General features: G+C 36.2%; 1 protein-coding gene across 1 annotated transcript in view; it reads right to left on the bottom strand.

Moving 5' to 3' along the window:
- The window catches only part of TTK (TTK protein kinase), a 39,084-nt gene that overhangs the window by 8,655 nt on the left and 14,826 nt on the right, over nt 1-15,603 (bottom strand). Inside the window, exons 6-15 of the mRNA XM_075145370.1 lie at nt 13,399-13,542; nt 11,617-11,725; nt 11,446-11,521; nt 11,266-11,363; nt 10,124-10,223; nt 9,295-9,418; nt 6,231-6,409; nt 5,969-6,105; nt 4,226-4,352; nt 3,017-3,109 (exon numbers count right to left, since the gene is read on the bottom strand). Coding sequence (XP_075001471.1) covers nt 3,017-3,109; nt 4,226-4,352; nt 5,969-6,105; nt 6,231-6,409; nt 9,295-9,418; nt 10,124-10,223; nt 11,266-11,363; nt 11,446-11,521; nt 11,617-11,725; nt 13,399-13,542 — 1,187 coding nt within the window. The remainder of the gene's footprint in view (nt 1-3,016; nt 3,110-4,225; nt 4,353-5,968; nt 6,106-6,230; nt 6,410-9,294; nt 9,419-10,123; nt 10,224-11,265; nt 11,364-11,445; nt 11,522-11,616; nt 11,726-13,398; nt 13,543-15,603) is intronic.

Raw genomic sequence — 15,603 nt, 5'->3', positions numbered from 1 at the left:
AGGGGATTATCCCGCTGTATTCAGCGTTGGTGTGGCCTCACCTTGAGTACTGTGTGCAGTTCTGGACCTCACAATTTAAGAAGGATGTGAAGGTCCTTGAATGCGTCCAGAGGAGGGCAACAAAGCTGGTGACAGGGCTGGAAGGAATGTCCTCTGAGGAGCGGCTAAGGATGTTGGCTTTGTCTAGTTTGGAGAAAAGGAGGCTGAGGGGCGACCTCATTGCTCTCTACAGCTTCCTGAGGAGGGGAAGTGGAGAGGGAGGTGCTGAGCTCTTCTCCCTGGTATCCAGTGACAGGATGCGTGGGAATGGTTCAAAGCTGTGCCAGGGGAGGTTTAGAGTGGATGTTAGGACGCATTTCTTTATCAAGATGGTGGTCAAACACTGGAACAGGCTTCCTAGAAAGGGGGTCGATGGCCCAAGCCTGTCAGTGTTTAAGAGGCATTTGGATGATGCCCTTAACAACATGCTTTAACTTTTAGTCAGCCCTGAATTAGTCAGGCAGTTGGACTAGATGACCATTGTAGGTCCCTTCCAACTGAAATATTCTATTCTGTTATTCTTTTCAATTTATTACTGTCGTGGTTTAACCCCAGCCAGCAAAAATAAACGCCACGCAGCCGCTTGATCACCGCCCCCCCCCCCCGGTGGGATGGGGGAGAGAATCGGGAGGGCACAAGTAGGAAAGCTCCCGGGTTGAGAAAAAAACAGTTTAATAATGGAAATAAAACTAAGTAGAACAGTAATAATAACAATGAGAACAACAACAATAACAGAATACACAAAACAGGCAATGCACAAAACGACCGCGTGTCACGAACGGGGCGCAAGCCCCCCCACACACCTGGTTTTTATACTGAGCATGATGTCCCATGGTATAGAATACCCCATTGGCCAGCTGGGTCCACCACCCCGGCTGTGCTCCCCCCTCCCGGTGCAAGCATCACCCAGCAACAGCCAAAGCATCAATGGGCCATCAACGCTCCTTTCACACCGAACCCAAAACACAGCACACCCCCCAAGCTACTGGGAAGAAAGTTAACCCTGTCCCAGCTGGAACCAGGACAATTACTCTCTGGATTAACAGAATCATATAAGAAATGCAACATTTAAAACCAATTTCCCATCTCTTATGACACACCCGGACTGTTTCTTCTATCACTAAAAAACACACAGCTTGATTGCTCAGTACCACTTTGGTTCTGCCAGTTCCTGCATATGCAAACATGAAACCAAAATAAAAAATTAGGCAGAAAGGGTCATAAATATAAGCCAAGTCTAAATAAATATGAATAAATAAATGTGTTTAAAAATTTTGAAATCTAGACATATGGGGAATTTGAACAAAGTTCTAGTCCTATTTTCTGTGACTATTTACTGGATTGTAAAATACCTGAAAACCAATAAAGTATACATGCTGTTGACAATACTTGTCACTTTTTAAGATGGCACCTCTGCACTCCTCAGTTTTGCGGAGGAGGAAGCCTATTTTAAGTGAGCATGATAATTGCAACATAAGAGCTTGAGCATATTCCATTCAATTAAGCTACTGATGAAATGACAACTATCAAATATTTTTAATTAAAAAAACTGAAAAGCTATAAAACAATGTCATTCTTAAGTACCATCTCAGGCACTTAAAGCCAGTTCAGGAAAATCCATGCATTTAAAACAAAACACCAGAGGATTTAGTGGACTGAACTTAAGGATAAGATTAGAGATACTCAGTTCTAAAACTAGCTCTAACTAAGCTTTCTGGGCAATTTTTGGCAAGTCAAAAGGATACTTTAAAAAAAGTTTTAAATAGAAATGTTATCACCTAAGTATCCAATTTATATTTCACCGCATACTTCAGATTAACTAAAAGTAACCATTTCACTTTCCATGTGCTGCAGATTATAAGCACTACATAGGTTGTTACTAAGGGTTAACAAATGTGTGCACATATAAATTTCCCTTACACACAAATTCTTAGGCTGTCCCTGTGACTAGTAATACAGTCTTCACAGACAGAAGCATACAGGTGAAGCAGAGGTGTGGGAGACAGAAGAGAAATCTAACTCACACAAAACTGCTTATGTTGTTTTTGTTATAATTCTTTATCTTCTGAACAAGAGATTTTGCCAAAACTGTTTCTCAAGTTCCTATGACCCCAATTTTCCTTATAAAAAGCAGCTCACTCATCACTTCAGTCATACTTACACTCGACTTCTCACACAAGTTACAGAAGGCTTCAGTAATAAGGGATGGTCTGTCCACTTCAGAAACTTTCAATCAACCTTACAAGCCACACATTTCCCAACAATGTAATCACACTGCCCTAAACAATAGCCTCTCAAATTAAGATGTACAGTAATGCTGCAGCACATCTCTTATAATGGAGAGCTGATTTTATTAGGAATTTTAATACTCACTCCACCATAGAAATTGTTATCTTCAAGAGCATACACAATCTACCTTCAGGCCTTCATGCAGAAATCAAAAGGAAGTGGGTTCCCACCATTGTTTACTGATTTAAGTGATATTTTCAGATGCTCATGAGAGTTGGGTGATCACTTTTTCCTATTTCTGTAACTTCTGTTCAGTGTTCTGACCCCATCTGTTCAGAATTTCTGTTCACTCTTTATTCTTTACTTCAACACCCTCCCTTTATCTACCCACTGTTCTTACTTTATTTCCCTTCTAAAATGAACAGTACTGTGCTTAACATCCTGTAATAATTAAAGCATCATTTTCATAATAAGACATTAATTCAGTTATTATTGCTGGCTATATGAAAACTCATAAAACAGCATTGTACCAAATCTAATCTGTACACTATGTTTCTTCTGCATCCATGAGGGTTAAATTCTAAGCATAGCATTAAAACAACAAATTTCTAAATTATCTGGTCACTCAAACACTTTGTACATATTAGTACTAGGCATTCCTTATTAGATGACTTCAAGATGTATTTTTACGATACAACTACTACTGCGTAAATGAGTGACTGTCTAAAAGGACAAAAGAGCATCTTACCTTACTTGAGCCTCCACTACCTATTTGCTTTAATATTGTATAAACTCTTCCTTTGATGGCAAGACATTCATGTGAAGGTATAGAAGCTGGGACCTGTGTACATACAGAAAAAGTTAAGAAAATAACTATTGGTATGCATGCAGCGGAACGTGGTAGAGGTCTACTTTTTATTAAGATAATATACTTTAAGTTGTCTTGGTCTTTCTGAACAACATGAAGTGTGGTAAAGCTAAACTTTATATACGTTTGTCTTGAAAGCTAAAGATCCCCATAGCAAAAGTGTTTGTATAATGATCATCACTTGGCATGTAACATTGAACTCTTATAAAAGATACCAATGCTCTTCACACTGGAAATCAAGAACAGGGTGTTCTTTAATAGGCTTCTCAGATCATTAGAGACACCTCCCTCTTTACAGATAATGTTGGAAACTAGACTAAGAGACTTCCAGTCACAGCATGCAACTTAGAGCTGTACCCAAATCACCTACTATTTTATTTGAAGCTAACTACTAGCTAACAGACTTCAGTGCTGTGAAGCCGAAACAGCCTGTATTGCTCGTACCTGCTACACCAAGCTGTAGAATAGCCACAAATTTTAAATACTAATCCTCTGGTAGGAAGCTTAAACCTATCCCCCAATTCTATCTAAAATTGGGAAGATTCCTACCTGAATGTGCAACCCATCTGAGGTAATCCATTTTTACATGATTTCAGGCCACTACAAATGCATCAAAATCTGTGAAATCTAACAAAATGGAGAAGGAATGCAATTCTTCATTCTTTTACCTCCCTCAGACTCTTATGGTTTCTAACACACACAGCTTCTCTTTCTGGGTACTCCACTGTAGTGGGTAGTACCACTATACAAGCATAGCAGAACAAAAATAGTGACTCTAGTTCTTGCCTCTGTCACGAAGTAGGATCTAAGCCTTTTCAAAGGCTTAGATTTCAGACATATAGGCTTCAGGATTTTGACACAACTGAACTGATTTTTCAAGAGCTAACTTATTTTACCTAAATTCAGACATACAAATGAAGAAACTTATTTTGAGAATAAGCAATACAGACGACTTTCCATTACTCATCCAAAGATGAACACCAACTTTAGATTAAAAAAAAATATACATACATGTATATATTTAACCTAAAGTAGTCTCCAATGAAAATATGTACTGAAAAATGGCAGAAGACAACCTAAAAATGTTACCTGCAAGCCACCTTGATTTTGAAATGGAGTTGCTGGAGTATGTGGTAGGAAATATGGGAGCTGGCTGTAGGGAGTAGAAATTTGACATCCTGATAGAAAGTTGTTCTTTACAACTGGCGTTCTGAAACTAAAGGAAATTATGAACAATATCTGCATTTAGTTGTTTGGGGGGGGGTGGTGGTGGTGGTGGTGTGTTTTTTTGTGGTGGTGTTGTTTTTTAAGATTATTCTAGCAAAGTTGAAATCTTCGAGGCTTCTTGAAAATTAAGCCCTATTGACTAGCAAAAGCCCGAGCTTCTGCTACATTCAATAATTCGGCTTTAAGATCACTTCAACTTCTTGACTTAGAAGTCCTTTAGAAGTACACTTAAACTATAACATACTTGAGAAATATGACTTAAAATAGTAATTAAATACCCATCTTCAGATACTAGCTGGCACTCCCCACAAACTGGAACATGAAGGCACCATATAACTAGAAGAGCTGACCATAAGACAGCAAGATAGTCTGAGCTACTGTTAGTTTTCTTTAGCTTATTGTTCTTTATTCAAAACCTTTTTAGATTAAGAGAGACTTTTTTTTTTTAAAGTGAGCATATTGAGATAGACAACTTCAAGACAATCATGAAAGGTTTTTTGAGAGCTTTAGCTACAATGTATATGAGCGGAAAGATCATGTATTTAAGAAAACTAAAGATTGCAAGAAATCATTTTCGCTTTTTGATTTGTTCCCTTGATGTGTCTACCATATATTTAGTTATATTACCAAATATACTTTCCCACACACACAGTATTTTCAGAAATTGATGCTAAGATCAGAACTGGAAAAGAATTTATACACCTAGGACTTTTTTGTAGACAATAAAATGACAAAAGTCTTAAAAAAAAAAACAGTCAAAACCAGTCAAAAGCATGGTTCTTACTGAACACAAAAGCACTCAACAATTCTGCATATTTACTATGTGCCGTACATACTGTGTATAATGAGAATTTAATTTTTTAAAATTTCCATATTATCAAAGTTTGAAAGAAGCAAAACCAAAATCTATTCAAGGACCACTTTTATCAAGTTCCATCATGAGATGATGTGCTTCATTCACTACATATATTCTAAATTCTACAGGTACAGAGGCAGAGGTCCTACAAACAGGAACAGTGCTTACTCATCATACAGCCTTGACCTATATGATTCATCCTAGAGACTTATGAAAATAGTAAGTAATCATATAATTAGAAAGATTTATCAACACATGCACAGGGGTTTATGCCTAATTTAAGATTGCATGGATAAACAAATGCTAGCATTTCCTAACTTCAGTGCTCGATTCTGCAAGCCTCTAGATTCCTTACGCTTTTTTTTTTTTTAAAACCCACGGACACTTGCATCATGGGAACCAGACTGATATACAGTTATCAATCTAAAAAGCCTATCAGCCACAAAAAACAAGGCATCCAAAAGAAAGTGTCATATAGCAAGGGATCAGAGAAACAGGTAGATGCTGAAATAAGGACTTATTGATTTGATGGTGTACTTCCAAATGCTGAAAATGGGACAGGGAAGACAAAGTTCCCTAAATGCAATCTGAATCTTCAAGTCAGGCACTTGACATCAAGCGTCGGAAGCACTTGCAAATCTTGTTTGCTACCTGAACAGAAAAGCTTAAGAAACCCTGTTAAAAACTGCTCAAGTCTTTCCAGAGATCAACTACCGTTCATGAGTGTGCAGCTCAAAGAAGTGACTTACCAGTCCATATAGTCATTATATGTGGTGCTTGGCGTTCCACAAACATGTGATGGATCACTCTTCTTAGAAACAGCATCTGGTGGTGAAAAACCTCTTGAAACAGGATGACCAGATTGTTCAAGGCTCGACTGTTTTCCCTACAGAGGGCAAAGCAAGATATTATTCCACACAAGAAGCCACAATTAAGAAACACAGAAATCACTTTTTCAACATGTGAAAGCTGCTGCAGCTAGAAAATCACTACATATTCCTGCTGCTTTACCTCTCTATAGCAGTTTTTCTGTGTCACTTCTTGACTTGGCCATTTTTTTCTGGCGCTAACACAGTTTAGTTTAATCTGTTCCAACTGCCTTCTATAGCTTTCACCAGAACTAGATTGTTGCTGTTGACTTTCCAGACTCCTTGGCTCTGGTATCTTCAGCTTCTGATGCTGGACTTTTTCTGAAAAAAATCACATTATTAAAAAAACTTGATATTTAGTACTTGAATCTGGCAGATTTATCCCACAGTTTCTAGAAGAATTTTACCTCATTTTCTATATCAGAATAAATGAAAACAGTTGACTTAATGGAATCAGGCATCAAAAGGCATTAATGTAATCATCAGGATTCACATTCAGTTCAGTGTAGTAACATGGCAACTTTCTTCAAAATCTTAGGATACTACTAGGTAACTACTAACTACAGTAACAGAGATACAACTGTTTCCTTCAACACACAGAACAGGATCATATTCATCATTTGTACTACAACATACTGGGACACTGAGAAGGTTTATAAAGCATTTAAGATGAGCTTATTGCAGTACTTCAAATTAGAAGTCTGTTGACTGTGACAATAGACAACCTATAATCCACTGTAAGGACTGAAGCCAGAGGCATAAAGGGACACGGCATGCTCCATCTCATGGTTCCTTTTGCAGAGGTAATAGGACATTGAGTTGGTGGAAGATTGCAGGGCAGGCTGCAAATAGCACAGCCTAAGAGTGTTCCTTTACCTGCTTGTTTAGTTTTGTTTTCAAATGACTAGAAAGCAGTATCCAATGCTAAGCAGAAGTTGAGTGCAATTCAGCTACTGAAGGACTGTGCTACTACAACCAGCATCTTGTCTGGAAACTTGAATGAAGCACAAACAGGGAAAGCATGACCTAAACCCCAAAACGTTCCCAATACAAGTCAATGGGAAAGGTTTTGCTGGGGGGTTGAGGGGACACTGAAGTTGAAAAATCAGCATTTTTCAAACGAAATCTTCTTCTTTCATACAATAGGTATATAATCCTAAATCAAACTCTTGCAATATTATTAGAGGTTTTCACCTAATTTCTTCAGCAGGATCAGAAATCAGAAAGTCATCTAGGGAACTAGATTTCTGATAAAACACAAAAGTGGCAAGCAACTGTAAAAGATTACTACACGTATTCCATATTCCACAGTGTTGGTGCTAAGTCATTAGTAGTAACCTTCTAAATTTTACCAGCCCTGAAATACTTGCTATAAATCTGAGTTGTTTATAACATTTCCCAGAAAGACCACAATGTAAGGTAATCTCACACCACCCCTATTTCTATGTCATGAGGTGACTTCACACAGTAGTCAAATTCCATGCATTAGATAAATGCTTAAGTAGAGCTTATGTAATTTTTGGAATACACCAAAAATGTTTGTTCCTAAAATAAGTTAAAAATCATTCCCCAAAAGTATGTTAATAATGCAATAAGAATCTCAGTCATTCAAATGATAACAGAACTTAGATTTCTTTAAAAACTAAAATTTCTAAAAATTAGACAGAAGCATCATCATGTGCTATCTTTACCGATAATCAAGGAGCACAATGAACAATACAGTTAAGGCTGAAACATCATGTTATTTAAAGCAAGAGCATTTACAGTAATCAAAAGTGTAACAGTGCATTTGATTGACACTGAAATTTAATAAGCCTCTAAAGAGTACGCATTTATTTAGTACAGGTGTCATTCACACGAACAAAGGATCCCTGCGGTACAAGTTCCTAAATTAGATTACACTGAGTATATGGAAAGAATGGTGAAAAGAATTCAGGTTTTTTTGCAGGACATCAGAAAAAAGGGGGCAAACAATTTGCTTTTTGACAAAGTGTCTTCATACTTCTGGGAAACCTCCTAAGAAAAATAACTATGACATTAAAGAATATTATTTATTTTATACTTTGCCCAAAGATTAAGATGCATGCATATGCTGTGATAAAACTCAGGTGCGGAAAACACTATATTACAACAAGTTAAGAAATGCCCAGAGTGACATAAATTTACCATTTAGAAGTAAATGTGCATGGGGCAGTGAAACTGACTAAAGACAACAGACACTTAACAGATGAAACCAAGAAAAAGACAAGAGAAGCCTGACCAAAGCAGAAGCAAATAATTCAGATATGTGAACAATCCTAACATAAGAAATAGTCTCTGATACATAAACAGCAGCAGAAAAAGCTACCTAGTGTTTCATGTACTAACGGGTAAACAGGATAGAAAGCAGAGCGCTGAAAGCAAGAGATGACGTGGATGTTCTGTATTCAGAGAGAATTGCGGGAGCTTTGCACTTTTTTCAAGTGAAAGCCAATGTCGTGGTCTCACCTTTTTAAGCTTACTTCAGCCAAACCAATCACAGATTAAACTTGAACAAAAGAAATTAGAGCTATGGCATCTATAGAGTAAGCTAGGAGCATATACAAGTAAAGTCACAGGAAAAGCAAACTACTATAATTTGAGTCTGTCTCAAAAAAATCTAAACAGACTACCCCTCAAGAACATTATAATCCTTACTTTGAATTTCTTTCAGCCAACATCCACCTTTTCTTTGGTATAAACTAGCACTGTTATCTGATACTCTGGCAACATTTGTCTACACTCCGCTGGCAAGTCTTAGTCTGAAACCTTGCATTGTTGCTATTTCAGTGCCTATTTATGTTATGTGTATTGTAAGAGCTAAGGACATCATGAATTGGCATTTTACTTCAAGTCCAGCACTCCACACTTTTGGATGGTGTTGCAGTGGGGATTTTGCGGGTTTTTTTGTTTTGTTTTGTTTGGGTTTTGTTGTTGTTGTTTTGGTTTTGTTTGTTTGCTGGTTTTGGGGTTTTGGGTTTTTTTGTTTATTTGTTTTGTTTTTTCCTACTTTCACAGGTACCACTCAAAAGCCAATTTTAATTAAATGCTCCTCAATTCCACGCAGACCAACTTTTTCAGTTTTTGAAGAATATTTTATTTAGCAATGCATTTTTTAAAAGGCAGAACAGCAAATTTTCAATGCTTATTTTATTTCAAACTACTAAAAATCACATATTAATAGTTACCTTCTCTTTTCATTGCAAGACTTGTATCCATTTTGGTTTTGAGAGTTACAGTTGAATTGGTAGCCGTTTCTAACCTGTTCTCATCCAACACCTGCAACTGTAAAGAATTTTTTTCCTGTAAGGACTAAAGAAAACAAAAAGCATCTTAAAAAGAATCAAAGGAGATTCAAAAGACATTTCCTTATGATAATTAATGACTGAAGCACCAAAAGCAAATACACTTCAGAAAACAGTGCAGGGTACACAGACAAGCATTACTGATACTATTTTTAAATCCATCAACATTCTGAATTTCCATCATACAGATTCTACAACAAAGACCTAAATGCTTTCTACTCTCGAATTTTGTTTCGGGGGACAGAGACACAGGACATGAAAATGCAAGGCATAGCTCGAAACTAATCTCTATCAAAAGCCATAATTGACAGCTCCACAGGGCACTTAATGAACTCAATTAAGTGGACTTCATTGAATAGAGTACATCCCATGATAAAACTCTTTACTACAGCTGAAAGTGCTCCTGTAGTCAAGATAAAATCTGTTTATCCCCTCTTCATAAATCACATGACAGATTTTTAACACCCCCCCTCATTTCTCCCATCAGATGTATCATTAGAGAAAGCTCTTTCTTAATGCCTGATTATGCATAACAATTTTCAAATTTAAAAGCCACAATGAACATTTCTATTCGCAACTGATTACTTAACATAAAGGAAAATTCTACCTTATTTCTCTCTTGAATTAAAAAAAGTGTTATTATTTTCCTTTCTAATACCATAGGACAGACAGGTAGAGTTCCTTATATCTATTTTAAAAAGATTTAAGTTACCTGTAAATCTCCCAGGTCATATGAATCACCCCCACTAGATTTTGGTTCTGATGGTGGAAAAGGTGCAATGAAAGCTGTACATTTGGAGCTGGATATTTGCCTATTGAAATAACATTGTTAATTACATCACATGCCAACATATAATGTAATGATTGCCTTTTGTGAACCAGATGAAAAAGGCAGTTGTGTGAAGACTTTTGGCTACAAGTTTCAAATATACAGAAAAGCAGGTCCACTCTGACAGACAAATGAGGAAAAAATACAAAAAATCTGTAACAATGCCACCATCATCCTATGAAATGACAGATGATTACTTGGTTGTTTATGTAGAGACGAGTAATAAGCTACGGCTAAGATCCTAAACCGCAATGGTGTGTTCCAAAGTAAATTTTGAAATACTTACAGAACAATAATATTATGGGAAATACCTTATCCCACTGCTTTCACAGATTCAGAATATTGGGCTTTAGCTAACTTCTGAGAGGCTAAGTATGCAGTTTTTACTCTTTGGTTATGTATTTCTCCCGAAAGTTCCCATTTCTGCATGAATTTAATCACACAGCAATAAGAGAGAAGAAAGTTAGCATGACAGACTTGACTGGGGGTGGTGTGGAGGGAGCTTTCTCCTCTGTTTACTTTCAAGCTATGCTACCATCAGGTAACATGCAGCAAAGTACTATTTTAGTTGGCAGATTCTTCCACTGCTAAACAGTTATTCACAATAAAATGAGCATAACCACTTTCTTAATATAATCATTATCATATGGATTATGTTAAAAATGAGAATTCAAAAATCTTTTGGAAGTTACAAGATTGCCTTATATCTAATTTTAGAAACTGGAATACACAAATGTAAAGTTTTTTTTAACAAAATTTATTTTTGCCTTAGTCTCCATTTCTTTTGAGCCTACTAATTAGCCGGAACAACAAATTGATCTTTGCACGCTCTCATACAAAGAATCTGAATAGTAAGATAGGAGGTACATTATTGCAATATCTATTGCAATTATAATGACTATTTGTCAATAATCTTTAGATCAATTTTAACATTTTTAACATCTGACATTTCCACTATCCAATAAAAACACTGTTGAAAAGGATTATTAAGATCTGTTGTGCTGTAGTAAACCCAATAACCATACCTCTTCATAAGACTAGCTGTAAGTGGGACATCCATCGTCTTCACATCATCACCAGCATCAGCTACTAGTTTAACAGGAACCCTCCCAAAGGGACAGGCCTAAGAGCAAACTGAAAGTTATCAGATGTGTAAAGCAGAATAAAGAGTTCAAGATTTTGAAATAAAACGTTACATGTTCTACCTGGTTAGATTTGTTTAGCGGTCTTAATGGATTGTGGTAGTTAACTAGAGCATCAAGTTCCTGTGATTTCTCCTCCCTGAAGGCAAGGAAAAAAAAAAACCACAACACTAGTGTTTGGTTTTGGTTTAAATGATTTTAAGAAATTAAATAAGAAATAAAATAAGCCATTACCCAAGCAAAAGTCTGGTAACAGTAGAAGAATTTTCACCAGAATCATTCCTTTTTATGCTTCTGTGATTTCCAGCTATGCTCTGAAGTCCAGACTCTTGTGTACTTGATACTGTAGGTAAATTAGTTAGAACTATTCAGATAATACTGCAGACTGTATTTGTTTCAAAAGAAAAAAATGTTCTTTCATAATGAAAGAGGGGAAAAAGGAATTAAACCAAAGGCTTCTAGACTTGCTGCAGTTTTTATATTTGCATCACTACACTGTAACTGCATATAACTCTTGTCAAAATCTTTCTGAACAATCTTTTGAAGCTGTGAAGAAATGAATTTACATATACAGTGTTCCTGTTTTCAAATAAAAAGCTTTCAAAAGCAGCTCTTTAAATGGAAATACGAAACAGACAAGACTTAAATGCCTATACATTAAAACAGTCTCTATTGCTCCAGAAGGACCATACAAATTCACTTAAAGCCAAGTTCACTGATTTAGACCACGTACATCCCCGAGTTTAAGATATTTCAAGTCTAGTGTTATTTGCCTTTTAAACTTTTCTCTTTAAATAGCTCAATTAATACTTAGCATTTTTCAAATACTTAACGTTAGAAGTTCACATAAATGAAAAACTAGATGAACCTACTCTTCCGCCAAAGTTCACTGCTCCCTAAATGGCTGACAGGCTTTTGCCATGTATTTTCTCATAGGTATTCCCTTAGCTTTGCGGCAAGTAAATCCAATCATACCAAATAGAAATTGTAAAATCCAGGAAGGATATTTCACAGGATATTCTCCTGTGGCACTGTACATCAGCTGTGGCACTTACGATGTCTATTCTGATTAATGATAAGCAGAATAGGACCAAAAATAAAGTTTATTAAAAAATTAATACCATAACTTAATATTATTACAAGTGTTGCCAAATGTTTGGGGTTTTTTCCCCCCCCCACAACTAGTGTTTCACAAAGGCTCATTCAACAGGAGCCAGCCAAATTTCAAGCTACATTTCTGAAGACATATTCCTAAGGAAATGAAATCAGACCTATTTTGCACTAATTCTGTCCTTATACAAAACAAAAATATGGAAGTGTTCGACACCACTCTTGGAAGAGTTAGTTACATGCACTTCGTTATTTAAGTCAAACCTTGTTTTTTTGCTCAATTCCACTCCAAACAAATTTCTCTCTTTAAAACTTCATGAGGTAACTGTTCCCTTGGTGAAGTTATATACCCAGCAACCAGTATCAGTTATGTTTTATGATATAGCCATGCACTTCAATTTTGTACTCATAAATACATGGAGTTTGTCCATTTGTAAAATAAATATAAAGTTGAAACAGATTATTTTTCCTAGATTTGACTTCACTGAAACAACTGCCAGAACTTCACCAGCCTGTCACAAGATACACCTCAAGTTAAGATATCTGTATAGTTTAATCTGTATGTTTCAGTTCTAATTCTTCTCTATCACTAGTAGCTCTTATTTCACACTTTCAGCTGTAAGTCTCTATTTATTAAGTACAAATACCTAATGACACTCAGAGGAACACTCTATACAGAATTAGAGAATCTACCATCCTATGGCTCCTGCAAACTACAGTCACTGCATTGAAGATGGAACCGAATATTGAGGGAATAAGATTGATAATATAGATAAATATGACTGTTTATTAGACAGCAGCAGATTATGAGTTCTTATCTAGAAGGGACAAACATTAGAAAGATTTTTTCAACCTAGAATTACAACATGCCTAAACTCAACCAACGTTTTAAGAAATTACAATTACCTGCTAAGTTCTCCTTCTCCTCATCTGAAAGCAATTGCTTTTTTTGTGAATGAAAGTTTTGTAGAGCAGTTTCCAACATTTCTAGTGGAACAGCAGAGCACTCCACAGCTTTCTGAAGGAGCTGCTTACACTTCTTCACATTTCCTAAGTAGTAAGGAACACAGAGAAGTCAATAGAGAAATTAAGGAAATGTAAAACAATTACACTGGGGCAACATGGTCTTTTTTTAAAGATGTGATTAAATTCATGCTGTCTTATATTTACTTTGCATCATTCTCTGAAGCCGTTGTTCATTAGGCACTTCCCCCCTTCGATATCCACTTTAAGGATACTGCCTGGAACTAGTTACAAGTGAATCATGTAAGTCTATTTTTCACATGAAGTTGAACACCAAGTCACAAAATATTCTTTATGAACTCACAAAACTGCATTCTCAGTATTTGTTTAGTGTTACAGGAACCGTAAGGAAATACAACACAAATTCTAAAATCCATTTTTTTTCTGCAGTATCAGCAAGGAAAGATGACTTTCATAGACTTTCATTTAGATCTGACCAGATACAAACCTTATTACATATGCATTATAAAACATCTTTAATGCACTTAATAGAAATCAAAGTTAAAAGCAGCTGTTGTTAAATCAAACATCACTACTCCAGAAAGCACTACAGTTAAGAAAAGAGTGAAAAGGAAGGATATCGTTTCATTAATTTTACACATTACTAAATGCCATAAACAGAGATTGAAGAGAACTGGGGGAGGAGAGGAGGTGTTTTAACACAACATATTGAAAGCAATCAGTTTACCTATATAAGCATGTACACACACAGCTATTAAAAAACCCGAAAGAGTCAAATAAGGAAAGAAGTGCACCACAGCCAAAATCTTTTCCTTGGTTTAGAGAGCATCAGGGCAAAATGATGCGATGTTTTGTTACAGCTGTTAATGCCCTTGAAGTCCCAAATGCCCTTCTTCCTCAGTTCCAAAGCAGGAAAATGTAAACCACTTTGTTCTTACAGGTGCCACATACATATATAATTAAGTATTTCTTATACTATATAATAGTATATTTCAGAGCTCCATGATGTCTCCAGCACTCAAAAATCCACTGAGAACTGAAGTTAGATGTCAATGTCGCCTGCAGTTCAGACTGGGGGGGAGTGGGGTGTATATATTAGGAACTTACGCTTAAGTAACCTATTTTAAGAATATTAAATGAGTGATGTTGGACACTGAAGCAAGGAAATGCCAAAATAAGATTAGCTATGATTTCATTTAAAGCTATTTTGTGCATATTGTTATGACTTGTTTTTTAACCTATAATCAAATACTATTTTTCTCCCAAATCCTTAGCAAACAGATAGGCTTAGTATTTCTTTTTAAGAATCCTTAACCAGCATTCTATCTTTGGCTATACTGAGTAACCACACATTGCTTCAACAAGACCTGCTACTCAAAATGAAAAGTAATTCCGCCTAGTATTATGTGCCTCACTGAAAAAGAAATAACATGATACCAAAACACCTAAGTAAAAAATGAACTGCTCCATCCCCCTTAACAGATGAAGAACCAAGGCACAAAAGTAAAGCCAGAAGTATCTGTGAGTTTCAATGAGTCCACTTCATCACATACAAAAAGCCTGAATGATCCACCTAGGCATAACATTTTATATAGCCAAAAGCAGAGTTTTATTTATGGTCATGAGTTCCAAGCAGTTCACAGCAAATCTTGCTTCAAGCACTCTACCCAAAGCACATCAAAAGTCAGGAAGACACAGCTCCTCATCTGACCTATTTAACTGAAGTTGTATTCGGCATTTAAATAAAAACAAACCAGAATGCCACCTTTATTGTGTCACTCCATTTTCAGGCATGAATATTCAGTTTATAAAAAAATCAATATCAATTTGCCAACCATAATTTCAGAATTTTGACTTCAGCTTTAGCTCACAATTTTGCTCAAGACAGGGAAGTGAATGTATAATTAACATTTTCTTCTTAATACAGAGGGAAATACAGATTAATCCAGAAACAGTTGGCAGGTGTGCTAAAGCACTGCTGAAATGACCAGGATGAGGAGGTAACAAAGCACTAACCTCCTCCTTTCCCTCTGACTTGAGCGGGACACACTCAGTGAAAAAGTTAACAGCACTTTTAAAGTAACAATATACAACTCACATGTTACATTAATCCTCTTTGAAGTGCAC

The sequence above is a fragment of the Calonectris borealis genome, chromosome 3 (assembly GCF_964195595.1).
Source record: "Calonectris borealis chromosome 3, bCalBor7.hap1.2, whole genome shotgun sequence".
NCBI classification, from domain to species: Eukaryota; Metazoa; Chordata; class Aves; order Procellariiformes; family Procellariidae; genus Calonectris; species Calonectris borealis.
The sequence above is the reverse complement of the archived record's forward strand: the minus strand, read 5'-3'. Positions and strand labels throughout refer to the sequence as shown.